We start from the raw sequence: 27,881 nt of genomic DNA on the forward strand, positions 1-27,881 counted from the left end.
AACTGCATATCAACACTAGGGCAAAAGTTCACTTTTATAACTTTAGACAGGCATCTGGAAGCAACTAGAAGTCACTAGGCTAACGTACGAATATATTAGAAAACAAATAAAATAAAATAAAATAAAAAACAAGTAAATGCTGTAACGTGGGTCGTACGGCCCTGAAACGCGTTTCAGGCCGTACTGGCCACGTTTCAGTTTCGTGAAACGTGGCAGTATGGCCTGAAACGCGTTTCAGGGCCGTACCAAACGCGTTTCAGCGTTTCGTACCCGTTTCTGTACGGAAACGCCCTTCTGCCCCACGTTTCCTGCAACATAGCTTTGGAAAGAGATTGGAACCTTCAAAGGCTGTCCTTTTGGGCAGAATATACAAGGAAGAGACAGTCAACAAACTTCTCTTGAATCTCTTTTGTCATTGGAAACTCTTCTAATTTTTTTTTTCTCTTCTTTGTAAGATTTCTCAAAAGGTAGTTCTTGATAATTCGTTGTAACTCTTGGGGAAGGGTAGTCTTGCTCTTCAAGAATATTGTAAAAGTCTTCCCAAAATAGTCCCTCATTTCTACAAGAGGGCACTCACATTATTAATAATAAAAAAATATTCTTCTTTGGGAGCTTGGGAATTCTTCCGTTGGCATTCCATCCTCCTCTCTTTTGAGGAAGTAGTTCTTGAGTGTGCTTGTTGTAAGTTCCTCTTTCATTCCTTTTCATTTCTTGCAGGTAGACTAACTTACATTTTCTTTTGGTTTCATGCTAATGTTCATGTTATGCTTATGAGACTTTGACTTTTCGGGCTACACTTTTGAGTGACTTTTGGGGCGGCGAAGAGTGTCTTTGGGAATTTCCTTTGGACAGAGATTGGAACCTTCAAAGACTGCCCTTTTGGGCAGAATATACAAGGAAGAGACAGTCAACAAACTTCTCTTGAATCTCTTTTGTCATTGGAAACTCTTCTAATATTTTTTCTCTTCTTTGTAAGATTTCTCAAAAGGTAGTTCTTGATCATTCGTTGTAACTCTTGGGGAAGGTTAGTCTTGATCTTCAAGAATATTGTAAAAGTGTTCCCAAAATAGCCCCTCATTTCTACAAGAGGGCACTCACGTTATTAATAATTAAAAAATATTCTTCTTTGGGAGCTTGGGAATTCTTCCGTTGGCATTCCATCCTCCTCTCTTTTGAGGAAGGAGGTCTTGAGTGTGCTTGTTGTAATTTCCTCTTTCATTCCTTTTCATTTCTCGCAAGTAGACTAGCTTACATTTTTTTTTGTTTCATGCTAATGTTCATGTTATGCTTATGAGACTTTCATGATCTAGTTGCATGCTCTCTCCATTCACTAATGCACATTTGATTTTGAGCTAGTTGGTTATTTTATGCTTTATCTCACTTGACTATCACTACATGCTAAGTTTTACTTGATCATTTACATGTTAATGCTCTCATAGTTTGATCTCATTTCCATGCAAGTATCTTCTTTCATGCTAGTTTAATTTCATTTACATGCAAAATTTCTAATTTCCAATTACATGCTCTATAGATAGTTTTGCTTTCATTTGATTTAGATTGCTTACTAACTCATTGCAATTTGTCTCATTTCATTTGCAATTTTACTTTGAGCACTCTTCACATCTAAAGTATTTGCAATTGATCATTTTGGTTCACTAAAATCAACCTCCAACATAAGTTGGTTGTATAGACAATAGGACACCTTCCTCAATATTCATTTACCCAATTTGGAGAAAGGTAAACACATGACTTGGCAGTTCAGGCTCAACTTAGTCCAGTGTTGGAGCGCTTGCACGTGGGTTGACTTGGTAGACTAGGTGGATACTCATTAATGAAGCTAAACTTCTCCACTTGAGGCTCCTTGCAACCATCCCTATCCTTACAAGGGTGAAGGTCTAGAGAGGAAGTTTCACCTTAGAATAGGTCTAATAAAATAAACCAAGAGCACTTTACATCACACATTACGTCATTGCAATATCTCTTATGTTTATGCCATCTTGAAGTTATCTCATGCCATAGTTGATCAAGTTTCATTTTCAAGCATTATTTACCTTCAAGTAGCATTTTACACTTGCAAGTATTTTAATTCTTTTTCAAGCATTTACATTCTTGTACTTGAAATATTTTCATTTGAAGCTCACTTGCTTATCTTGAAGTATCTCTTATTTCATTGATGCAATTTTACTTTCAAGTATATTTCATGTGAGCAAATCTTACTTTCAAGTACAATTGTATCTCAAGCATTTTACTTGCTATCTTTTTCACTTGCATGTTCTTACTTTGCAAGTACTATTTCTTCCCTTGAGCATTTCATTTTGCAAGTTTACTTATTTGGCACTGGTCTCATCATTTTATTTCTTGCAAAGTATCCTTCATATTGGTATCATTGCTTTATATATTTGTTCATAAATGGTTATCTCTATATGCTCATGGTGATCTTATTTACTTGTTGAAGTATTTACATGGTTCAAGTGGTTTATTGTAAATTTGTAATTTGATGGTTGATGTATCTCTTGGCTAACTTATCATTTATCTCCTAGAACTTGCTTAGTGTAGCACTGACTAAGCCTTAGATTTTCCTTAGGGTCTACCCCCCTTGGCTTCGATTAGGAGAGAGCCTAGACAAAGGAGTTGGGAATTGGGTGACAACCCCAGCTCACAGCTTGCCCCCAAGGCCACACCAACTGGAGTTAGGGATTTTCTCCACACTAATCTTAGGTGTGGATTTAGGTGGCAACAAGCGGTAACCTCCAAAGTGCTTTTTATTACAATCGAATATACAATGTTTTTGTTAAAAATAATGTGGGAGGAGGCTTGGGTCACTGCCCTACTTGTCGTCTTGAAAGAGCAATACAATAATCAACCTTCAGTAATACTCAGGTGACCCCTTGGGTGGGTCCAACCTAACATGTCCACTCATCAGGTGGTTGATAGACATGTGGACCTGCAACACTCCACCTTTGGACTTGTACTCTTGGACCTGCACCCTCAGACCTGCGACACCTCTCCATCGACTCGTTAACCAACTGCATCTTTGCTATAGAGTTGTCCCCATTCAACCTTACCTTATGCAGGTAAAAAGGTCTCACCCTCCATGCGACCTCAATTATTTCGCTTGGCTGAGCGAATCCCTTGCCCACATCTTTGGTTCTATTTCTCTTTTTCCCCGTTCAATTGTGCTTTCCCTTGCCCACCTCTCGACTATATATACTCGAGCTAAGGTGAGGGGTCATGAAGGGTCGTGGCCCCTTGGTCCCCAAGGCGACCCTTCAATTGTCGACCTTGATTGGGATAACATAGTTTCCTCTATCCTGATGTCATACTTACACTTTCCACCGTACATTACAAGCCCATATCTCAACTCCATTCTTTGGGTTCAACTGACCATTGGTTCTTTGGGATTTGACACCCATATGTCCATATACATGGGTGGGGCCTAGAAAATTTGCTCTATGAGGTTCAAGTGGCTAAAAGAAATAGAAAGAGAATATCACGGTCACAAAAAAATTGAAATAAAGAACATCAAAATACAAAAAGATGGCTAGGGACATAAAGATTAGCATGTGGGCAAAAGCCTAACATGAGCTCTACCTCACTCATTATGGCTATCACCCGGTTTCTGAGCTCATGTTGCTCCATTACGTCAAAGGAACAAGCCCTTTCATGCCCCAACCCTGATGAGCATTGAACTGACTCATCATTAAGGGGTAATACCACTGCTATATCATTCAGGGCAAGCTCTAACCCTTGAGCTATAAGCCGTAATACAAATAAAAATCAAGAAAAAGTAAAAGGCACACTAGAGAGGTGGAAAAACAAAGGTCAAGCTGATAACGCATGCATCCACGGATGCTACGTCCATACATATATACACTCAGGATGTGGATCCCCTATCGGCTGGTCCCTTTGACCATGTCACTTGGCCATGTTGTCTTATCCCCTCTGTTATCATCATTATTTTTCACTAACACCTATTGATTGAAGGGTGGAAGAATTAGCTTATCTATAAGATCCATAAGACTCCATCAACCTGAGGACTAGGCATTGACCATGTCAATTTGGTGATCAAACTTTATCTCAGTGTTGATAATATCGGTATCGGGAAAATATCGGCGAGGGTCCGGAAAATATCTTATCGGAAATATCGGCGAAAATATCGGCAAATATCGGCAAGCATAAAAAATGCATAATATATTCATTTTTTTCAGATTTCTAAACATATAAAGCAATAACAACATGAACTAAACACATTGGCACATAAATATGAAGAAGGCATTGATATATATGATGTCAAATAGAAATGATACATCAAACTTCAAAGGCGATACCAAATCCTGCTGATCCCTGATAATTGTCCAATCAAGGACTCAAACAAAATAACATCACATATCCTGCTGATCCCTGATAGTGATAATTGTCCATTCAAGGACTCAAACAAAACAATAACAATCACAAGCAAGGATAAAGTTATAAACATCATGCACCCTGCAGCAGAGTAATAAATATTAAATGTTGTATATCCTAACCTATACAGCATCTATTACTTTGATGTTGGTTACTTTGAAGTTTGATGTATATGCCAGAAAATCATAGGTGCAGACCTCTACAATTCAGGACAAACAGCAAGTCATTATGGTGTGCTTTGATCTCTTTCCATTGAGCCACCGCATAAATAGAAATAGAATAATTGAACTGGACAGATTTTCAATCAACTTCAATCAAACACTTAGAAATTAAAGGGAAACAATATCTTGGCTATTGAAGAACTGAAGGGATTGGAAAGTTGTCGGCTATTGAAGAACTGAAGGGATTGGAAAGTTGTTGGCTATTTGGATAATCGAGTGGAAGATGCAGGACATGCATGCCTCTGGCTTGGAATCTCAGTATTAAAGGCAACATTATGATGACAAAGGGAAGTGGATTAATAGTGAAGACGACATTCCTTATGTAGGGTTGGGGTCAGAGCTGGGAGTGCAAGAAATTAAGGGCAGGTTTGAGGAAGATCCACCAACAATTGAACACTGTTAAAGAGGCATTTGGAGACCATCCTGCAATCAAAACCAATGCCATCAACATCAAGTAGCAGATCCTTTTCAGCTACAGGAAATTGCTGGAGCACCAGATTCCTGAGGCTTCTGTCGTAAGGAATTTTGGAGAACAAGATATAAAATGGATTTTGGAGAACAAGATATAAAATGGAGTATTGAGTCTTATACCTAATCTACAAATATCCAACAGCACCGCTGTATTCCCTACGGTCAGTGACTCAGTATATTCTCAAGGTTGTATTTGTGTCTATTATATACTACCATATCAATGTCGCTGCCATATCAAGGTTACTTGTCATATCGGAGATCACTGTTATACCAAGTTCATTGCCATATTATAGTTACAGCCATATCAAAAATGATTGTTCTGTATAGAACCCAGTCAAGCCTCCAAGTTACCGTTGTGCTATTCTTGCATCAAAATCAGAGATATATAAATCACAGTCATGCAAACTGACTGCCATATAAAAGATCGCTGTCATAGAACAAGGTTATTGTCATGTCAAAGGGTTACTCTATCATACACGGTTACAGTCATCACAAGTATCATTTCCAGCATACATTATTCTTCACTGTCGTGTATAAGGCATATATTGAACTTTTGAAGGCATATATTGTAACTGTAAGGTACCTGTATCAGTGGACAGCGCCCCAATGGAAAACCGTCGTTGGCAGCAACCTTCCAGCGCCCCTCAAACGAAAACGACAGCACCGTTTCAGCGCCCCAATGGAAAACAACAACACCCTCAAACCCTCGGGCCTCCTTCGCAGCAAAATGACTAAACAGATAGCGAAAAAATTCATTTATACAGCCCGGCGTAAATTTTTTTAACCCCATCCGCGATATTTAGGATCGTCGCGCGATATTTGGGAAAATATCGCCGAAATATCGTATTTATCGCGAGATTTTCAAAATCGGAAAATATCGCGCTATTTTCCGGCCGATATCTCGTTTCACATAAAATAGCGCGATATTTACGAATATCGCCGAAATATCGGCGATATTATCAACACTGCTTTATCTCATCCATAAATTGAAGTTCACATTCTTTTTCTCTCTTATTTCGACCATCATAAGGATAAGCGACCTAAACTAGGGCTTGGATCGAATTAGCTTAAAAGGAAGATATAAGGTGGTGGGAGGTTCAACATCAAGAGTAGACTTGGTTTCCCAAAAATCAAACTCCTTGGTGGCTAATCCATCCATTTTAGACATTGATTTCTCTTGCCCTAGCTTTTTGGCCCTAGGAAAATCCTAGGTTGGCTAAGCTTCAACTTGAGGACTTTTTGAAGGTTTCATATGCCATTGGCTTGCTAATATTTATTGTTGGAAACCTTTTCCGTGGCACATTGACATTGGGATGTTCGATTTTGCTCGCTATTACTCAAGCCTGAGGTCTTGCTTGCCATAATTAGGCCTCTCTAAGGGATGCAAATTGCCTTCTGATTGGTTGAGCCTTGTACCTAAGTAGAGCCATCCTTTAGGAGCCTGTTGTGTCACCTGGAATCTTTAAGCTTAGAACATCTCTCATAGGTGACCTAAATACCAGGAAGCCTCCCATTGGTGAAAGTTGATAAACAACGGGGGGTAGTGGCTGTGCTGACAGTGGGCCACACCTCATTGTTGTCACTTAGTCTAGTGCTTTCCTTGTAGAGCACTACATCAGGGTGCTATTTCAGCTTGGGATCAACCATGATCTTGTGGTATAGCAGGAAGCAACAATTAGTGGCATTTAGTTCAACAAAGGCAAAGTACACGGCAAAGAGTATGGCAGGTTTTGAAGCAATGTGGCTTTGCAAGATGCTTGTATGACTATTTGATTTGGAGATGGGGCCATTAGTGATTTATTGTGACAATCAAATTTGCATTAAGCTCTCTAAGAATCCTATGTTTCATGATTAGCCCAAGTACATTGAGATCAGATATCACTTCATCAGAGACAAAGCTCCAACAAGTGCTGTGAAATTGCAGTACATTTCCACAAAAGATCAAGTGACAGATATTCTCACTAAGCCTCTAGCGAAAGGGAAGTTTGTGAAGTACCTAGATAAATCGGGGATAATGGAGAATCCCTTCCTTGCTTGGAGGGAGTGTTGAAGCTTGTCGTAGCTTTGGAAGGACTTTTGCATAGGCTTGGTGTCTTGGCATGTAGGAGATGATTTATTGCCTCTTTAGTTATTTATAGCTTCTTTTCCATGTCTAACTTAGGAAAAGAACAATAATTAAAATCAATTGATTATTGTGGACTGATAAGTTATTTTCTAATGATAAATAATAAAATTATTTAAGTAACTTAGAGATAATCTCAACCATTGATCTCCTAGATCTTCTACAAGGGAGATTAGGGTTCGGGATTTGGGCTTAATGAATATTATAAACAAAAACCTAAGGGAGAGGTGAAGACATAGACAGAGAAGAGAGGCAACTACAACTCTTTTGAGAAAGTGATTTTCTCAAGGAGAGAGCGACTTCTCTGGAGTGAGAAGCTCAACTAGACGGAGGAGAAGGAAGGATAATAAAAGGATAATTTTAGGAGTGTTTCCAGGAGGCTGATTTGCTGGAGATTGGAGAGGCCAAATTTCTGAAGCAAGGAGGCACAGTTGCTGTGGAGGCCGATTTGCTAGGGCTCATTTTTGAGTGTGCACTGTGCAGAGGCTGATTTACTTGTGAGAGGTGGCCTGATTTTCTTCAGTCGTAATTTCATCGATGGCTCTCCAGTTGGCTGAATTTCCTTGGGCTGAATTATTCCAGTGGGCATGAGTTGCAGGTTCATATCACTGTATTTTTTTTTTATAAATTCTCTGTGGGTTGAAACCCTGATTTTCTACATTAATTAATGAAGGAGAATTGTTGTGGGTGTTTATTTGTTGTAATGTGTGATTGATATTTCTCTCTGATTTTATTTCTGCTGCATATAAATTTTTGGAAGTTAAAATCCATCGAATTTATTTTTCAACAATTTAGGATATATTTGGTTAATAAAATAAATTGCTGGGAATAAATAATGTTGGCGAGAAAATAAATCTGTGCTGGTGTTAGGAGTTTAACAATAGTTAACCTATGGAATCAAGCAGATTGGAGATTGTGATTCACAAATTAAATACAAAGAGACCAGAGGATATGCTAAGCTTCGGATGGAGATTGCAATACCTTGCATGAGATGAAGGACCATGGCCACAATCAAACAAAATGGAACTCTGCTACCTTGCAGAGAATGTAGTCCCACCCACCATGTTGTTGTTGTCCAAAGAGTCTCCTTCACTGTGAAAATTATACCACCACCCCATTGTATTGTGCAATGCCGTTAAGCGGAAGACGGGGGAGGAAACACATAAAAGCTAATGCCTCACTTCTAGTCCATGTTTGTAACCATGCAAAGGAGTTAAAAGTCACATCTCTAGAATATCAACAGTCTGCTGAATGGTCAAACAAACAGAGCCACTGTCATCGGCCTTCTTGCTGCAATTACTTGCTACAGTTGAATATACTGTAGAAGAGGAGGGTCATTTTTCAATCACAGTGAGTTTAGAACTACATTGGAAAATGTCTGAACCAATAACACTATGGTTGGTGTAAAGAATATCATCACAAGTGCTTGTTTGTCTGACAGTGAAATTCTTTTTAAAAATGTTGTAACTATCAGTCTTAACAAACATGAACACTAAATCTTGGCTTAACAATATTTTCAAGAGCCTGTTTTAGCAGATGAGCAGTTGTCTTATTGGGTAGTAGCTTGGTAAGTGGATTCAATTACCAAAGGAGCAATGAGTATACAAGTTGCCCAACGGTAGGGTATATCTTCACACTGTACAGGCTAACTGGATGACACTTAAGTTTGTGACTTTTGGTATCGCACAACCTTTTTGCACTGTGGAAACTGATATGATGTTTTGATAGCACTTGTGCCCCTGCAATGTATGACCCAATAAACAGTGCAAAGTTAGAAACAGTTAACGACAAAATGATGTCAGTGAATTAGATTTTAGTGTCATAATCCCAAGGATTAAAATGGTTGCAGCAAAAGTGGGACTATGATTGTCAGCATCAATGGTTTACACCAGAAACACATGCAATACAAGTAGGGTTCCCCACAAGCCACTGGAAGTATAGCATGGAAGCTTTAAAAAGAAGGTTGATAGAGTGGGAATCTCTCTCCAACCTCTACTAGTACATGTTATGTTAAGCAAACCGTTTCTCTCTGTTATTAGTATAGTGGTGAAGTTATTTTTATGTTCATTGTAAGAAGATGGAGTTAAGTTGAGCATTCATTTCCTAAATATGCTGTACAGTGTAAGAAAGTGTAAAGTGCTCTCTAAAGCCTGCAAATCATATATTAGTTGAGTGCATTTACTTAGAAGCCATTGAAGTATTAATGGGAAGCCTTAGCTCTTAATTCTATATTATAAATTTTTGTCATTGCCCCCTACTTGATAGTTAGCCATCAAAACATGAAGCTGGGCCACTGGAAATTGTTTCTGGTTTACATTGATACCAAGTCGGCTTAAGTCATTTGGAGCATTTTATAGAAGATTGTCCATATCTCCTTTAAGATTTAATGATCGACAGTTGAATAATTCACAGTCGTTGGTTTATGAAAGGGTTCGACCATTTGTGTTATCAGGTCATATCTATTAGTTTTTCTATGAAGTGTTAATTATTTTGTTTATCACATAGTCTAAACTGAAACTGAGGTCGCTGTGGCAAGGAAATCAGTGAGGTACATTATTCAAGTGTAGACACAAACACTAGCTTTTCTTGAAAGGGACATGAATACTATAGCTGCTGCAAAGTATGTAAGTATTATCAAATGATAAACATTTTGACCAAATAGGTCTTTCCTTAAAGACATCAGCATTGACATCAAAAGCCAGGCTTGGCATTTAGTACTGTTACAGAAAACTAAGTCCAATCTAATCCATGCATTTTAAAGAATATAGCAATCTAAAATAGTAGACCTTTAGGCTTCAATAGTGTCAAGATTCACTTCTTTTGAAGCTTGTTGAATGGTGCCTTTTGTTGATGTTCTGTTGACATATTTGTGTGCATAGCTTGTATGACAGAAGTATTACAAAAACATGCATATGAAGCAAAACTGGAATCTTAGGTGGATAAAGATTTCATGGTCTTAGGTAAATCTTTTGATCTAAGCAACATATCATATGCTAACTTTGATGATGTAGATCATATGTCTAGATTGCTCTTTCTAGCCTTGTTTCTTTCATTTACTCCAGTTGGATAGGACTAAAAGTGAGAGTTTATTTTTAAGTAGGCATTTTGTCCTAGGTTTTGTCTGCAATGCACATTTGAGAATTTGTAAAATCCCGGGCTCCCTCATTTCCTTGAAATCTAATAGAAAAGGGAATAGAACAAAGAAACAAAGTCCAAGTGATGCAAATACTACTGAAAATTGGAAAATACAACAACATACAGAGGATGTAATCATTAGTAAAAAATAAAGTATGTTAATTGATGTGCTTCCACTGTTTTTTAGTCATTGACTATAGATGGATAAATAAAAATTTGTATCCACTACATGCTGCTTTGATTTTAGTTATGCTATCATGTGTAATCCAACACTTTGATTTTGGTAGCATTTGAGCTAGCTCTTTGTGATACATAGTTCAATATGATGTCTATATTTTGCTCCAACTCAAAAATCTAACATTTCAAATTGTCCAACATGATACTTAACCCAAGCTAGATATATAATTGGGCAACCTTTGCTAACACCATCTTTTTGTGTATAACTTGTTACATCGTTCTGGATCATTATATCTCTTCCATGCAGTTTGTTTTCTAAATTTATAATATGTTTCCTTAGTTTCCTTTGCAATGCAATATCCTGTCTACACCTGTTTTATTTAACGACATTCCTAGCTTGCTACACTAAAGTGCATTTAGCTTTTGACAGTGACATAGTCAGGAGAGGCTCGAATATTGGAAGCTTCTTACAACTCAAAAGGAATAAAAACCAAAACTTTGCATGATGTAAGCAGTTTTTATTTTCAGGTATGACGGTCAACGAGCTCAAGTTCACATGCTAACTGATGGTACAATACGGATATTTTCTCGCAACTTGGAAGATTCAACCTGCAGATTTCCTGATGTGATTGAGATAATTCTTTCATCATTAAAGTCAACGACAAATAATTTTGTCTTGGATGCTGAGGTGGTCTATCTGTGCTTTGCTTACTTATCAAGAGGAAAATTTATTGTGTTTCTTGTCTCTTTGCTTCATTAATTAAAAAAAAAGAAAAGAAAAATAACCAAAAAAAAAGAAAATAGAAAGAAGAAAAGAAAATAAGCATGACTATGGATTTGTTTTATGTGGTATGAGAGCTGTGTGATTTTTTTCTCAACCAGGTGGTGGCTATTGACAGAAATAATGGAAATAAGATATTGGCTTTCCAACATTTAGCTTCACGTGAAAAAGGGAGAAATGGGTCTTCTATTCAATCTCAGAACATCAAGGTGTAGTGTAACATCCATGAATTTTGTCTTGTTCTTGAATGAAGTTCAAAAATTTTAAATGACAAGTTGTGCGAAATAGGTTCACTCATTCTTTTGAATTTCTAATATCAGAGATGGTCTTAGTAGCAAACACCATTTATGGAGAAATGGAGACAAGGTGTTTTGATTTCTTAGGAGGATTGAAATGTTATTGGGGGCTATGTTGAAGTAGTTTAAAACTTGAACGCTTGTATGCTTGATGCTTAGGCATTCAGGTTGACTAGATCCGCAAGCATGGATTGGAGGTACTGATTATATTTGTATGCAATCTAGTGGATGTATTTTAGTTTAAAATTTGTAATAAGCAGTTATGTTAACTAGTTATAAGATGTTGACTTAAGGCTTCAATTGGATTTCCCATTTCTGACCTACGTAGGTCAATGCGACTCTAAAGTTCAAACAGTAATAGTGATGGAGGACTGCCCAGAGCATCTCTGGAGAGAAGAAACACAGAAGGATTAAAGTAACTTTATAATTTTAATAAAGTCACTTAGCAATTTTTATAAAGTACTTTATGATTTATTATAATTCTTTTTGTTTATTTATATTTAAGAGCAATAGGTAAGTCTAAGTCGGCTCAACGGTTCGACTAGAGTCGTGTACGTATGTCGTTTCGACAACGCTCTTATTCAATCAGATCATAACTTTCCACAGTCCTTGGTTTGTTGATGATTATGTTGGTTTCGAAGACTACAACTCTTAGGTTGTCTCCATCCGTCACTCAACCTTCGATACAGAGGTTGCAGATAACACCGATGCCACCGATTTTATTGATAAAAACGTGACATTATTTTTCACTAAAGAGGCATGTCGTCCAACCTAGGGCATTATTCTTGCTAAAAGGGAAATCTACACCATTATAGGAAATCACTTTATTTTCAATCGCTTCCTTTGATTCTTTTGTTGCCAAAACAACAATTTGTTGATTCCCTGGGTCAAATCTCAGGAATTCATCCTCACAGTTTTCCACCATGTCTGCAAGATGGCTGAAAGTTTTCACATGCACTCCATTGAAAGCCAAGACCTGTGTATTTACAATATCCTCATAACCAATATTTATATCTGCAACCAGAACTTGAAAAATCTCCACCAACTGTTCATCTTCTGTTCGTGCCATAGAATGCAGTAGCTTGTCCAACAGTTTTACTGGAGCATCGTAGTCATAATCCTTTCCATATTCAAAACAAATGTATGGCACAGAAAATGCTGAAGATACAAAGCCAGGTATGATGTAATAAAATGGAGGCTTCCCCTTTATATGTGCAGAGACTAGGTGTTTGTGAGTAGAAAGCTCATATCAGATTCATGACACTCAGAGTCACGCAGAATTTTGACTCTAGCATGCTTTGCTGTGTGCTTCTTTGAAACAAGGTAGCTAAATCCTATGCACTCACCACGCCTGAAAGGGATAGTTCCATCATTAGCAATATCAATTCCATCAAAACTGAGAAAAATATCTGACGATCTCAAGAGTTTCGCTGCTGGCGCTGTTGGTTCTATCCTTCTTACACGAACACCTTTCTGGTTAGATGTCATTCTGATTGCAATATGCAAATCAGGATTCTCCATTTTCTGCAATTCAATTTCAAATATGGGAAATCCTATGTAGTCTCCTGAGCGCTCATAATCCGTGATAAGGTGTGTAATAACAAGAGTTGTCCTCTGCTCGGGTCACAGAGTTTCTTGATCACGTCTAACAATCCCGACACACATTTTTGGAGCACACTATATATTTATACCCATCAACGAGCAATTCTATGTATCGACCACACCCGTTGACCCTTCGTCCAGGCATGACGCTTGACGGCAGGGAGGAGATGACAATGTTCTATTTTTATTTTTTATCGTGTATTGGTTGATAGAACAATGGGATAATCTACGAAACCTATTGGGTTAGGGACAACGGAATGTCTGGCATAGTAATATGTCGGCTCTTGCGAATAACGGATGAAACAATATCCTCATAACCAATATTATTATCAGCGTGTGGGGCACAATAATACGTTGGCTTATGTGGACAACGACACAGTTATGGACATCGAGTCGTGAACAGGTGCGGAGAGGGAACGATGGTGTCAGGGGTGCACAACGGAGAGGGAACGACGGAACCGTGTAGTCATCCTCTGGCCATGTAGGAGGCAAGATATTTACAGACACTGACTTTACCTGTGCCATCACAATTCTCAAACCATATCACAACTGAATTGGTTGAAAGATTTTGAAACCGGATACCACAATTTTTGCAATTCAGACGAACTCCCTTATATCTAGACACTTTAGCGGTTCCTTGAAGCTGTCACAATGACTAAGGATTGAATGGATCTCAACCCTTCGATAAGTGCAAAACTGATTAAATACATATCATTACTGGGGATGTTGAAGCTTGAACCAGTCTCAACATGATCGACTGCAACTTTCTCATTGTCGGTCTCAAAAACTCTGCTTCTAGAATGTATTTTTCCACTTTGACCTCCGATTCTAGCACAGGGAGATGATGCCCTTAGGGTTGGAGAGACGTTACCATTGTTTACTGCTGAAACAATTTGATTGTTTTTATCAACATTAGAAGTCTGGACACAAGAAGCCACCAATGTCAACAAATCCCTCAATTCTACCTTGTAGATGCAGTAGTCTTGGTTAGCTGAGGGGTGATGGGTATATCTGGTTTCCTGCAGATTTAAATCGATTGGGGTTTCTCCAATAGTTCTACTTGTACTGTGAAAAATCCCAACCTGGAATTCTTCATCGTGGGTATTGTTTGAATTAAACATGGAATTGTCCTTCGCCACATTATCAGTGACTCTCCTTGCATGTTGCTGGAATTTGTATGTCGACTATATTTCAGCTTCTGGATCACCAGTAAATACTAGACAAAAGAAACTTTCGTTTTTTCTGTTGAAGTTATAAGGTCCTTCAAGCATCTCTTATATGAAAAGTATTATTCATATTCATGTTGTGGACCTAGTGAGGGCGTGACAATAATGTCTTGAGCGAAAACATGGTGCTGGTTGAAAACATGAAGACCTTCCCACAAAACTCCATGTTTGTAAGCCATGTTGTTGGTATCAAACAATTCATAACCATATTGGATAGCATCAAAATCGTTCAGAGTGTGACTATTCATTTGATTGACCTTGAATCGGGTGTCCAAGGGCAAATGCTCTTCTCCATCGTCCATCAACATATTTTTTGAGATATCTAAGATGATGTCGAAATTTAATGAACGACTTCATCTGCTCCCCATTATTTTCAGCATCCTCTTCATCTTCTCCCAAATCGAGAAGCTCTCTATCAAATTTCTTGTCATGAAGTCTCTCAAGAGCCACCTTGTCAGAGCATTGAATATCATTGTTATGAAGTTTCTCCGCTAGGGTTAGGGTTTTGGGAGGACACATGTGAGGTATGTTATGTGCTATTATTTTGGCCCATTTCTTATGGGCTTCTATCACTGCCTGTCCTAATCGAGACTCAGGTTTCCATATACAAATTTCACATCCTCGTCTCCAAAATTTTCCATATTTAATCAGTTCCTTCATCGGGAGCATTTTCTTCTTCTTCTTCTTTGATCACTTTTTCCTATTCATCATCATCGATGTCTGCTTCAACATCTTCCTCATTGTTATGATATTGTTCATCTTCTTGTTTCTCAAGATAGTCCTTCTCCACATCATCTTCATCTGTATCATCATCTTCATCTTCATCATCATCTTGATCTACATAATCTTCATCTCCTTCTTCACCTTGTTTCATTTCTTCACCGTCATTATTATCTTCCTTATTATCGATTTCCTTTAGACGTGCTTTAACTTTTGCATATGATTTTTCCCATTGTTGAAGCTTTTCTTGAATTTTACTAAACTGCTCAATGCATTCAAGGCAAAAACTTAACGACATATTGTGCGGCGAACAACGTTCAAAGACTCGCATGGTTATATTGTGTGACAAATAATGTTTAAAGGATGGCATGCCTCTGATACCACTGAAGCAACAAAACTTATAGCTTGTTGTCTTTAATGTAAAATACACAAAAGGTATTTTGTAATAATAATCTATTATATATAAAAATATACAAGTGATATTGAATGTTACAATGAGGCCTTGCTTATATATCTAGCCTGGTGTCCTTTCATTACTGGGCATGTCTTTTAGACATGCCTTTTCACTTCATTTAATGACTATTTAACGTAATCAATATTTGATTATTTATTATTTGCATTATTTATTTCATTTTATTTTATGTAATTTATATTTGTAATAGATCACTGCATCTAACATAGGTTCTAGGATTTTCATATCATATAGGTTAGTCAACCATTCAAGCAATGGGTGTCCATCTTGTCATTTGGTTCCAATTTATATGAAGCAAGAATTTGAGACTCCATTAAGGCACTGGTCTCATAATAGAAAATATAATCTAATCAATAATCTTGCGTAATTTCAACCAAGTGGCTAGGTCACTCATCTGTCTCTCCTTAGTAAGTTGGTTCACAACTTGCTTTCCTCCATTTCATTCCATAGGGACTAACCCCCATAGCCTACTATTGGGAGACAACTAGAACATAGTGGGCAGGGATCAGAGTGACAACCCTCGTCTTGAGCGTTGTCACGGTGCCTATATAATCTAGGTGACAACAGTTATAATTGGATTAGTGAAGGAAACCATCCAATCACTTTTCCTTGAAGTAATTAACCTAAGCTCCTTAATAATAAGGTACTAATGGAAAATGTTTCATTGAAAAAAGTATTACAGTTGTTGCTCAAGTTTGGAGAATGCTATATTAATAGACTTAAAGTGCTATAACTCAGAAGGGGGAAAATATTATTATTAGAGAGACATTAAGATAAAAAAAATGTTATTATTAAAGAGACATTAAGATAAAAAATGCTATTTAATTAATAAATCAAGCAATAAGTAAAGGTGTGAATAATGAATTCCACAAATAATTCTTACTTTTTGGCGAAATTTCCTTTCTGGGCAAAGTAGAGGGGATGCTTAAGGTTCTCAAAATGGCATTTGCTGGTATTGTCATAGAATATTTATTCTAATGGATTATCGAAGTGACACACAAATGTAGTTGCTAATTTAAAAAATTAGAGGATGAAGTAGCAAAACAACAAGAAAATGTTAAAATCTCATGAATATTTGGTGACGAATTGTTAGAAAATATGAGGAATTGTCTTGCCTAAATATAACTACTTGCAAAATCTGGGAAGTGAAACAATATAAATTAGTGCAATCAAAAGTTAGTACAGAAGTACCAAGATCTCAAGGAGGAACTCAATGGGAGTTTATTAGAAGAGATGAAAATTCCCACTTAAGGAACCTTGATCAGAGGTTGTTGGAACAAATCAAAGGGTTGAAACATGATAAACTAGAGAATCAAAACCTTAAAAATAAGTTGGCAAGGTAGAAAATAATGAAGAAATTTCATGCTTGAGGGATCATAATCAAAGCTAGCTTAGACAAATCAAGAAGCTAAAGAATGATTCACTAGAAAACAAGTTAGGACAACTTATGATCCATAAATGAGGGACTTAGAACTCACTGACTTCGCCAACATGTTTTCTTTGTGGAAGTTAACTTTTGACCTATATTCTTAGTGTTGTACATAGATCTTTGTTGTTGGTGTTGCCTGCACACAATAGTTAGTTGATAAGGCAATAATCACTAGGACTTTGAGCTCAAGTTTCTCTATTACCAACCACCAAGCAAGGACACACCAAAGTGCTTATGCTTCTTCACTTCAAGGCCTGGCTTTGTCCCTAATGTGCCAAGGCTAATGCTCAGTGACAAATTCAAGTGGACTATGCTTCGATTGCTAGCAAGGCAATAAGCACATGGCTTGCTAACTAAAGTCATATCCAATTACTCAGAAATCTGACGTATATGGTTGAGACCAAAATCCAACCATGTTTTCTTCAATGGACTCCTTTGTGAAAACAAAGGTAATGGATATCTGAACATGTAATTGCTTCAGAATTGAAGTTGCAAGAACCCAATTGCACAAGGAGGATTTTGATATGTCCCTTTAATTTACAATAATTCAATAGGAAATAAATGCATCCCCTACTCCAATATGGTTCTAGGACAGAGATTGTAATGCTATCCAAACCTCTCAAGCACACACATATATGTATGTATGATCTTATTTTTCCAAGAAGAGGAAATAACGTTCGAAAATACGCAAGAGAAAGAACGCTTGGATTGATGGAAATGTTCCTAGGATTAAAGCACATATGACTCTACTTTTGTGAAAATTTCTAACACGAAATTCTACTGCAGTAGCTTATTTATTTCTCCTACTTATTTTCCACAATAAGTTATTTACAAAACCCTCCAGTAAATATTAAAATAAATTCCACTGCAGTTATCACATAATAGCATAGAGAAACATAACAGTGATATACAAGCACAAGAAGCAATCACATCAACACAGTTATTTTTGGACAATTATCCCCAGAAAAACCCAATGAGGGAAAACCGGCACAGCAGATGAGGGTTTATTTATTAATCTTCAGCAACAATCTCTTTACAAAGAAAGATTCTGCAGAATATTGAGACACTTCTGAGAGAAACACCTGAGACAATTTCTCTCCTCCTCCTGGAGAAGTTCTGACACCTTAGAGACCCTCTACCCTCCTCTGTGTCAATCTGCGTGAGGATTGCGTCTTCAGTTGTGTTGTCTCATTGATCTTCCCTCTGCGTTGTCTCTTAGACAGCTCTGCGTCCTCTTCCTCAGTCTCTGACTGATGCTGATACCCTGCTCTTCCTTCACCCTGCTACTCTCCCTTTGAAATCGAACTTCTTCTCCTTGAGAATCGATTTCCCTCGAGTTACTGAGTATTTCCCCTATGTGTCTCCAAATGACTCTCAAGTCTTCTGTTATACTTTTCCTGTTGATGAATCAATGGCCGAGATTAAGTCCCTAATCAATGACTAAGATTAAAACAGACTTGATCGTTGTCTCTTAGAAGCTTCTCACCCATATCTTTATTAACACCCATTAATATTTTTATTTTCCTAAGTTTAGACTTAGGAAACCCATTAAAAATATTAATTATTTCAATAACTCTTTATCTGGGTGGAATTTCTCCAAACGATTTCTAGGTCTTGAAGATCTCATGAATTTCAGCCCTTCCGCAAAATTTCGGAGCTAGATCACATTCGATGCTACCCAAAATCAACACTCCCTCTTAGCGAGGAATGTGTTCTAGCAATGCCTACCAATAGAAGCATCACATTGATCCATGTTATTGGTCCTCTGCTTTGCTAATGCTCGGTCTGCTGCCCCTCATCTACTGTGCTACTGCACCCTGTACTGCTGCCCATGACACTGCAACTGTCATTGCTACATCTGTACTGCAACTCCCTTTGAATACACTGCATCATGCTTCCCATAGCACTGCGACTACTAACTGATGCACTGCAACTCCCTATACTATCCACTTCTGCTACTTAAACGGATTCTTAACCGTCCCCACCTTCTCTGTAAAATAAACAAACTTTCTTCGTCCTAGAGCCTTGGTGAGAATGTCTGCCACTAATTCTCCTGTCGGGTTGTACCTCAATTGTACGGACCCTCGTTGGACACAGTCTCTGATAAAGTGAAACGTGATGTCAATGTGCTTCAACCAATCATGATAAACTAGATTCTCAAAGAGCTTGATGCAACTCTGTTTATCATACAAAATATTGGTCGCTTCCATCCTTCCCCTGGATAGATTCACAAGCAATTTCCTAAGCCATATGGCTTCACACGAAGCTGTGCTAGCTGCCATATATTCAACTTCAGCTAACGTCAGAGCTACAAATTTATGTTTTCTACCACACCAGGAGGTCATTCCCGATCCAATGTTGAAACAATGCCCAATGGTACTTTTCCGATCTACTGAACTTCCAACTCAATCTGCGTCAGTGAACCCACTCAACCTTATGTCATTGCCTTGGGTGTACATTAGTCCATGCTCGACTGTTCCTCATATATATTTGAGAACATGCTTGGCTGCTGCCCAATGCGCCCTCTTTGGTTCCACCATGAACTGACTGAGGGTGTTGACAGCGTAAGAAATGTCTGGCTTGGTATTGACCAGATACATCAGGGACCCTTTGAGTTGCCTGTACAAGGTGGAATTGACTTCTTTATCTTCGGATGCATCAATTTTCTTCCAAATGATAATCATTGGAGTAGCCATAGGTTTACAGTGCTGAATTCTAAACCTTTTCAAAATCTCTATAGCGTATATCCCTTGTCCAAGGAAAATCCCACCCTTCCGCTACCAAACATCCAACCCCAGGAAATAATGCATTCGTCCCAAATCCTTCATGTCGAATTTTGTAGCTAGGTTTTCTTTGCAATCTTTTATGAGCCTGTCGGAAAAAGATCATCCACATATAACACCAAGATTAGAGGCTCATTCTCTACAACCAAATAGTAGAGGTTAGGATCTGCGTCACTCTTCACGAATCCCATCTTCTGCAAGTAACCATCAATTCAACTGTACCATGCTCTAGGTGTCTGTTTAAGCCCATACAAGGCTTTTTTCAACCTGCATACATGCTATTTCTTCTCATATGTCTCAAAACCCTCTGGTTGTTTAATGTATACTTCTTCTCAGTGTTGAGGGGGAGCGCCTGGCCCCCCCGATCCCGCTCCCAATCCACGCTCTGGGTGGGAGAAACTATGGAGCGGGTCAGAAGTGCGCTACCTGAAAAAAATTTCGCTCCCTGCCTTTTCGGGAGCGTTTTGCCTTTTTTACATTTTTTTTTGTAGTAATGTTCAAAATGCAATTTTCTTTTGAAATAAACAAATAATTTTTGAGTGGGGCAGTTTAATGATCAAGTCTAGGCCCTAGTATTGATATGCTATTCATGGTAATGTTAAATTCTTAAAGTAAAAGTGAAATTCTCCTTAATCTTCATTTTCATCCTTTTACTTAAATTTTTAACATTACCATCAAATGACTCAGGATGTTTGAGAGTGGTTCCGGCCTCATTGGATTTCATATGGAGAATGTAGAATTTTAGATTTCATTCAAAATCCAGCGGACTTATCAGTTTTTCAGGATTTCAGGATTGGGGGATTGCAATGTTTCCATTGAATTTTGTCATGTATTAGGGTATGGAACTCGTATTTAATCAAGAGCACCAATCCCTCTATGTAACTTGATGTTAGTGACATTGGTTGTCGAACTCCTCTATTATGACCCTCCTAAAAATGTACGCACCACTCAAACAAAATCTTGACTTGACATGCTATGCTTTTTCTATCTTATGTTAATGCTTAGAGGGTGATATTAATGACAAAGATCCCTATACAGATACAGAGGTAATGACAAAGATACCTTTGGATATTAATGCTTAGAGGGTGATATTAATGACAAAGATCCTAATTTTCCAACAAGACGAAAAAATTAGACATTTCTCGTGGTGGCAAGAGGCCCAAGCATAAGAAATAGATAATAGATTTACTTCTCTTTTCTAGTAGCTTTTATAACTATTGACTCTTTCATATTTATTATGATATTTTTTTAAACAATATATGACAATTTAAGTTTGAAGTTGGCAATTATAACTCATTAGTAATGAATTATGAATATGATGCTTCATGAAAGTTGAAAGTTGTTTCATTTCATTTCATTTTATAACATTTCATTTCATGTTAGATATTATTTGTTGTAATGGTTACACTTAGCTTACAAGTACAACTTTGGTGATCAATGATGATAAATGTTATATATTGAATTTTGAAAGCTTGAAACTTTAAGATTGATGAATCATGAGACTCAATATGTTGTATGTTACTATGTTACTAACTTGTGGACGTGGTTGGTGAAGATTATAACTTCTAGATGATTGTTGTTATATGGTTCAATCTATGTTTTTTTATATCTAATCATTATTCTACATGTTTTTGTTGACATATATGTATCAAAATATAAAAAATAATATATATATATATATATATATATATATATATATATATATATATAAAACGCTCCGGGATTCACTCCCAATCGGGAGCTTCTGAAAATGTCGCTCAATCCCGTTTTCGCCCCTGCTCCCCGCTTTCGCTCCCGCTCCCAAGTAACACTGCTTCTTCTTCTATCACCCCGTTCAAGAACGTCGTCTTGACATCCTTTTGGTGAATCTCCTACCCCATTTGTGCTGCAAGGGATATCACAGATCTAATAGAAGTATACTTGGCTACTGGGGCGAAGGTTTCTTCGTAGTCTATCCCTTCCTTTTGAGCATACCCCTTAGCCACAAACCTGCCTTCGTATTTTTCCGCACTGCTAGCTGCAACGTATTTGACTTTGTAGATCCATCTCGAACTTACAACTGACCACAAACCTGCCTTCGTATTTTTCCGCACTGCCATCTGCAGCGTATTTGACTTTGTAGATCCATCTCGAACTTACAACTGACCTGTCCTGAGGCCCAGGTACCACTTCCCAGACATCATTGACCAATATGGAACTGTATTCCTCCACCATAGCATCTATGCATACTTGATGCTGAACGACCTCCTAAAAAGAAGAGGGTTCTCCAGCCTGAGCCACCAAGGCTTGGTATTTGTCTGGTTGTCTACGCTCCCTTTTCTCGATCCTGGGTACACCGACGAAATCCTCTGCATCTCGTAATATCTGTCGAAGTTCGCGGATCGTTCTTCCACTGGTAGTGGGTATATCTATCTGCTCCTCCTCTTCCTAAGACCCCACCTATTGTGATACCTCTGGAGATTTTCCTTTAGGAGAAATACTGGTGCTAGTTTCTATTGGTCAAAGTGGCTAGACCAATGGATCATCCTTTGACTGCTTTGTGGAAGGTATTTCTTGGGATTTCCTGAAAGCTCTGTCCTCCATGAACTTTACATCCCGTCAAATTATGATCTTCCTATTCCTCGAAAGATAGACTCTATATGCCTTAGCATTCTCGCTATATCCCACAAGATATCCTTTCTCTGCAGCCTAATCCAATTTCTTCCTCTTTTCTTCGGGTACACGACAGTATCCAAAACTCCCAAATATCTTGAAATGACTCAGCTCAGGTTTCTTACCAGTGAAGACACTCTCCAAAGTAATCTTACCTAATGCTCTGTGAGGAGTCCTATTTTGGACATAAACAACCATGTTGCATGCATTTGCCCGTAGAAACTTGGGCATATCCTGATCATACAACATCGCCCTAGCTGCTTCAACAATGGTTCTGTTCTTCATTCCTGCTACTCCATTCTTCTCTAGATTATAGGGAGTTGTCCAGTCTCTTTTGATGCCTTCCCTTGCTCAAAAATCAGTGAAGTCTTTGTCGATGTATTCTCCACCATTGTCTGGGTGCAATATCTTTATCCTCTTTCTTGTTAGATTTTCAACTAGAGCCTTGAACTCTTTGAATCGACCAAAAACCTCATCCTTTATTTTTAGAATGGTCATCAATGAAGGTGACGAAGTATTCGGCACCGTTAAGAGCTTTTGTGGACATGGGTCCGCAGATATATGAGTGTATCAATCCCAGAACACTCTTAGCCCTATTGTTACTTCTCGAAAATGTCGCTTTGGCTTACTTGCCTAGTGCACACCCTCTGCATACATCATCTCATTTGGTACTCAACTCTGGAACTCCTGTTACTGTTCTTCCGAGAATTCTTAGAGCCCCATGGTGTAAGTGTCCCATCCTCCTGTGCCATAGTTCATTCAAATCTTTTTCTCCACTGCTGCCTATCAGCGCCATTGGAGATTCTACCTATGATTTATACAAACTGTTACTTTTGACTCCAATCTGGGCCTTCTTTTTCCAACTCGGGTGATTGACATATACTTTCTCGTTAATGACGAAAACATCATAGCCCTTGTTTTGAAGTTGAGATACAAAGAGTAAGTTCATTCCTAATCTTGGCACATGTAGCACATTGGTTGCTCGAAGCCGATCCCCTACTTTTGTTTGAAAGACTACAGTGCCTCATCCTACAGGGGTACATTTTGATTTATTTCCCATGGTGATCTGGAAGTTCATCCTTTCTTCCTGATAATTCGAAAAACATTCTTGTATTCTTGTCATGTGCTAGGAAGCTCCACTATCTATGTACCAAATCTTAGAGGAGGCAGAACTCGCTAAGCAAGCGACTTCTTCTTCTAGTCTAGAAGCTAACATAGAACAATCATGATCCATGTTCTTCGTGATTTCTTCTTTCTGTGGAGATCTGCATGAGTCCTTCCGAGTTGATGCCCGGACATCATGCTCCTGACTCATAGCAGATTCTTTAATCCTGTTGCTCCATCTTTGCTCTGATACCATGTGAAAATTTCTAACACGAAATTCTATTGTTGTAATTGATTTATTTCTCCTACTTATTTTCCATAATAATTTATTTACAAAACCCTTCAGTGAACATTAAAATAAATTCTACTGCAGTTATCACATCATAACATAGAGAAAAATAACAGTGATATACAAGCACAAGAATCAATCACATCAACCTAACTATTTTTAGACAGTTGTCCTCGGAAAATCCTAATGTGAGAAAACCGGTGCAGCAGATGAGGGTTTATTTATTAATCTTTAGTGATAATCTTTTTCAAAGAAAGATTCTACAGAATACTGAGACACTTTTGAGAGAAACACCAGAGACAATTTTTGTCCTCCTCCTGGAGAAGTTCTGATACCCTGGAGACCCTCTACCCTCCTCTGCGTCACTTCTGCCTCAGCCTGTGTGAGGCTTGCATCTCTTGCTGCGCTGTCTCATTGATCTTCCCTCTGCGCTGTCTCTCAGATGCTCTGCTTCACCTCTTCCTCAGTCTCTAACTGATGCTGATACCATCCTCTTCCCTCACCCTGTTACTCACCCTCCGAAATCGGACTTCTTCTCCTTGAGAATCGATTTCCCTTGGGTTACTGAGTATTTCCCCGGTGTGTCTTCAAATGACCCTCAAGTCTCTGTTATGCTTTTCTTGTTGATGAATCAACGGTTGAGATTAAGTCCTTAATGAATGGCTAAGATTAAAACCGACTTAATCCTCGTCTCTTAGAAGCTTCTCACCCATATTTTTATTAATACCCTTTAATATTTTTATTTTCCTAAGTTTAGACTTAGGAAACCCATTAAAAATATTAATTATTTTAATAACTCATTATTCTGGTGGAATTTCTCCAAACGATTTCTGGGTCTTGGATATCTCATGAATTTTAGCCCCTCCACAAAATTTCGAAGCTAGATCACATCCAATGCTGCCCAAAATCAACAACTTTGATTCATGCCAATGATATCTATGATAATGCCAATGTCATATGGTCAGTTACTCTTCCAACCAAGGAAAAAGCATAACATTTTAATTGTGTCAAAGGGAAAGTTACCTCAATGGCAATTATTTCCCAATAGGAGAATTTTTATATATTTCAATATATTTAAGAGCATGTGTTTCCTCTTAAGATGTCACAGGTTCAGAACCATAGGGGTGTAGACTATGTGTGCCGTCATAGACTTTAGTAGTCAAATCACTATGTGGAGGTGGGTCCCTTGTCCCACAAACAAGGGGGTATCATACAACAATTTGGTGTCTAGTTTGGTTGTGATCTTAAAATTGGATTTTTATTATTATTAGAAAATTATTAAACACATGCAAGCTAGCAATAAATTCAATTTTAATTAGATTACTGCCAAAGGAGCTAAATAAGACAAAACATCCAATGATTGATCTTATGGTAAAGCCCATTGAGTCTTGAAGCCTAAGAAGACAAAATTGTTGTGTGAGGCGCAAATTGAAACATTTGAATGCTCCTAAAATTGTCACATTGCTCCATGTGTATATTCAAACAGTTAATGGGCTTGTTACCCACCAAAATGGGTAACCCCTAGGAGAAAAAATTCCTCCTATTTCAGCGTGGCTGTTAGGTCCTTATAATACAAGTGTAGCCCCTTATTGTTATTGTTAGTGTAGCCTCCTTATTTTTGTTGTTGTGTCCCATAGAAGCCCACTATTGTTATTGTTGTGCCCCCTACATTATTATTGTTATGTAGACTTTGATTATATTGTGACCCATCAGACTCCTATATATACCAAGAGCGTCTCATCATTTTTATCATCCAAAAATTTTCCATTTATGTGATGTCAAGGAGGTTTCCCCCTCGAAGAGGCTAATTTTCAAGTCGTTGATCTATCTTTTCTTTTCTTTTGTGATCTTGTTGCATAACATTTGGTATTAGAGCATTGGATTCTAGGGTTTCACTGCTTCAAACAAGTCATCTTGGAATTTTCTGTATAACTTTTTTCCTACGAAGCTTCAAAAGCTGAAATTTTGACCATGTGGAGTCGAAATCTTGGTGAACTTTGTATAGAAATTTTATATATTGATTCCGTAGAAGTTCGCTCTACTGAACTAGTCCACAATTAGGTTATCGTGGGAGATTGGGCATAACTTTAACTTGAAGAATCCAATCTTGGTCTGACTTGTGGCGTTGGAAAGAAGATTCAAAGGGCTACCACATGACGAAATTTCAGAGTTTGGAGAGCCAAAATTACAGAGATACAACAATTTCAAGATCAAGCTCCTAAAAGCAAGAAAAATGTGTGTTTTTTTTAAATTTTTGGATAACTTTTCTTTGAAAAATCATGTTGAAGTGATTCAGAGGGCATAGTGAAGCATATATATCGTTTTTTTATTCCATAATGCCTCAAAACAAAAAATGTATATTTCTAGTAAGAAACCATAAAGCTCTACTATGACACATGAAGAAGAGGAAGAAATGTAGCATGATATATCAAAATTATGAGACTAGGTGCAACAAATTTCATTCTTGCAAAAAGTAAAAAAAAATGAATTGGAAGCCATGATGAATGTAAAGTTAGATGGTATAAAAAGTGACATGGTAGTTTTGAATGATGGTTTAAAAGCAAACATGGAAGCAATGATGAATGTCAAGATAGAAGGGTTGAAGAAAGGTTTGGGAAAGTTGCTAGAAGAAAGACATCCCAATGGTGACATGGTAGTCCATGAAAATGATGATGATGAAAAAAGAATATGAATTATGAGTTTAGAGACTCCAATGTTGGGTTTAAGAACCACCACATTCCAAAGATCAATGTGAGGAAATTTGATGGTAAGGATCTTGTAACATGGATACTACAGATGGAGCATTATTTTGATCTACATGATGTGCAAAACACACAAAAGGTACGCATTGCATCTTTATATTTAGAACCCAATTAGTTTGTATGGTATAGATGGCTTTGCTCTTTAGCCAATTGATAAATCTCAAAGAAAAGGGTTCAATGGCGGAGCACATTAAGGACTTCCCAAAATTGAATATCAAGATAATTGATATTCCAGGGAAGCATATGTTTGATGTCTTCATAGGGAATTTAAAGGATAATATCCAATATGAGGTTCGCCTTTGGGAACTTGATTCATTGAAGAAGACATTCAAGATGGCAAGAAAAGTTGAAAGCGAAATTGTGGTGACAAGAAAGTCTACCACTCACAACTATAAAGATGGAAGTCTTGCTACTCCTAGCCTTCCACAACCTATATAAGGTTGACACCACAACAATTAGAGGAAAAAAGAGCAAAAGGTCATTGTTACAGTTGTGATAGCTATGAAAATTCCTACCCTGAAGGAACCCCTACTGCTGCAAATCTGAATCTACTTCACCTACTTGATTTTTAAATTACATTCATCAAGTTATTCTTCTGAATACTAAAGCAAATTACTTCTGCAACCTACACTAATTAAATATTTGATCTCGTGAAACAAAAAACAGAGCAAAGAACAAGCTACATAGGACACTTATTTTTGGACACAATAGTCCCCGTGTTAATTTTAGGTATGTTCTATGCTTAGAGCAATTATTTCAAGTTTCATAGTTAGCTCAATATCTTTTCCAGATTAGCAATCACATCAGCATTAAAGTAAACTGCAGATAGAACATTTACAACAGATCAATTCTTCTTACATGTTCTTCAATAGTTTAGCAGAGAGAGAGAGAGAGATAGTACATTTACATCAAAAATCAACACTTTGACTTATCTAGATAAGAGCATAAATCATCTCGAAGAAGATGATACATGAGATCGGTTGAATACATGCTGCTTCAACTAATTCTCCAAGGTGACTCCTTCACCTATCATTGTGCTGCATCTCGTCATCATGCTGCACCTCACCGTGCTGCACCCATCATCACAATGTTGGACCTCATGACCATGCTGTACACATCATACTGCTACACCTTATGTTGCACTGTTGTCCCATGTGCCATTGTTGCACCATGTTGCCACAATTGTCCCATGTGCCATACTGTACTAAGCACCATGCCTAGCTGTCCCATATGCT

At 37.8% G+C, this 27,881-nt stretch overlaps 1 protein-coding gene across 1 annotated transcript in view; it reads left to right on the top strand.

Moving 5' to 3' along the window:
* Window positions 1-27,881, top strand: part of LOC149179194 (uncharacterized) — a 438,072-nt gene that overhangs the window by 341,803 nt on the left and 68,388 nt on the right. The window contains exons 15-16 of the mRNA XM_089422378.1: window positions 11,059-11,218; window positions 11,413-11,520. Of these exons, the coding sequence (XP_089278504.1) occupies window positions 11,059-11,218; window positions 11,413-11,520 (268 nt within the window). The remainder of the gene's footprint in view (window positions 1-11,058; window positions 11,219-11,412; window positions 11,521-27,881) is intronic.

The sequence above is a fragment of the Pinus tabuliformis genome, chromosome 4_1 (genome assembly GCF_031772625.1).
Source record: "Pinus tabuliformis cultivar Carrire ecotype Pingquan chromosome 4_1, CPIR1, whole genome shotgun sequence".
NCBI classification, from domain to species: domain Eukaryota; kingdom Viridiplantae; phylum Streptophyta; class Pinopsida; order Pinales; family Pinaceae; genus Pinus; species Pinus tabuliformis.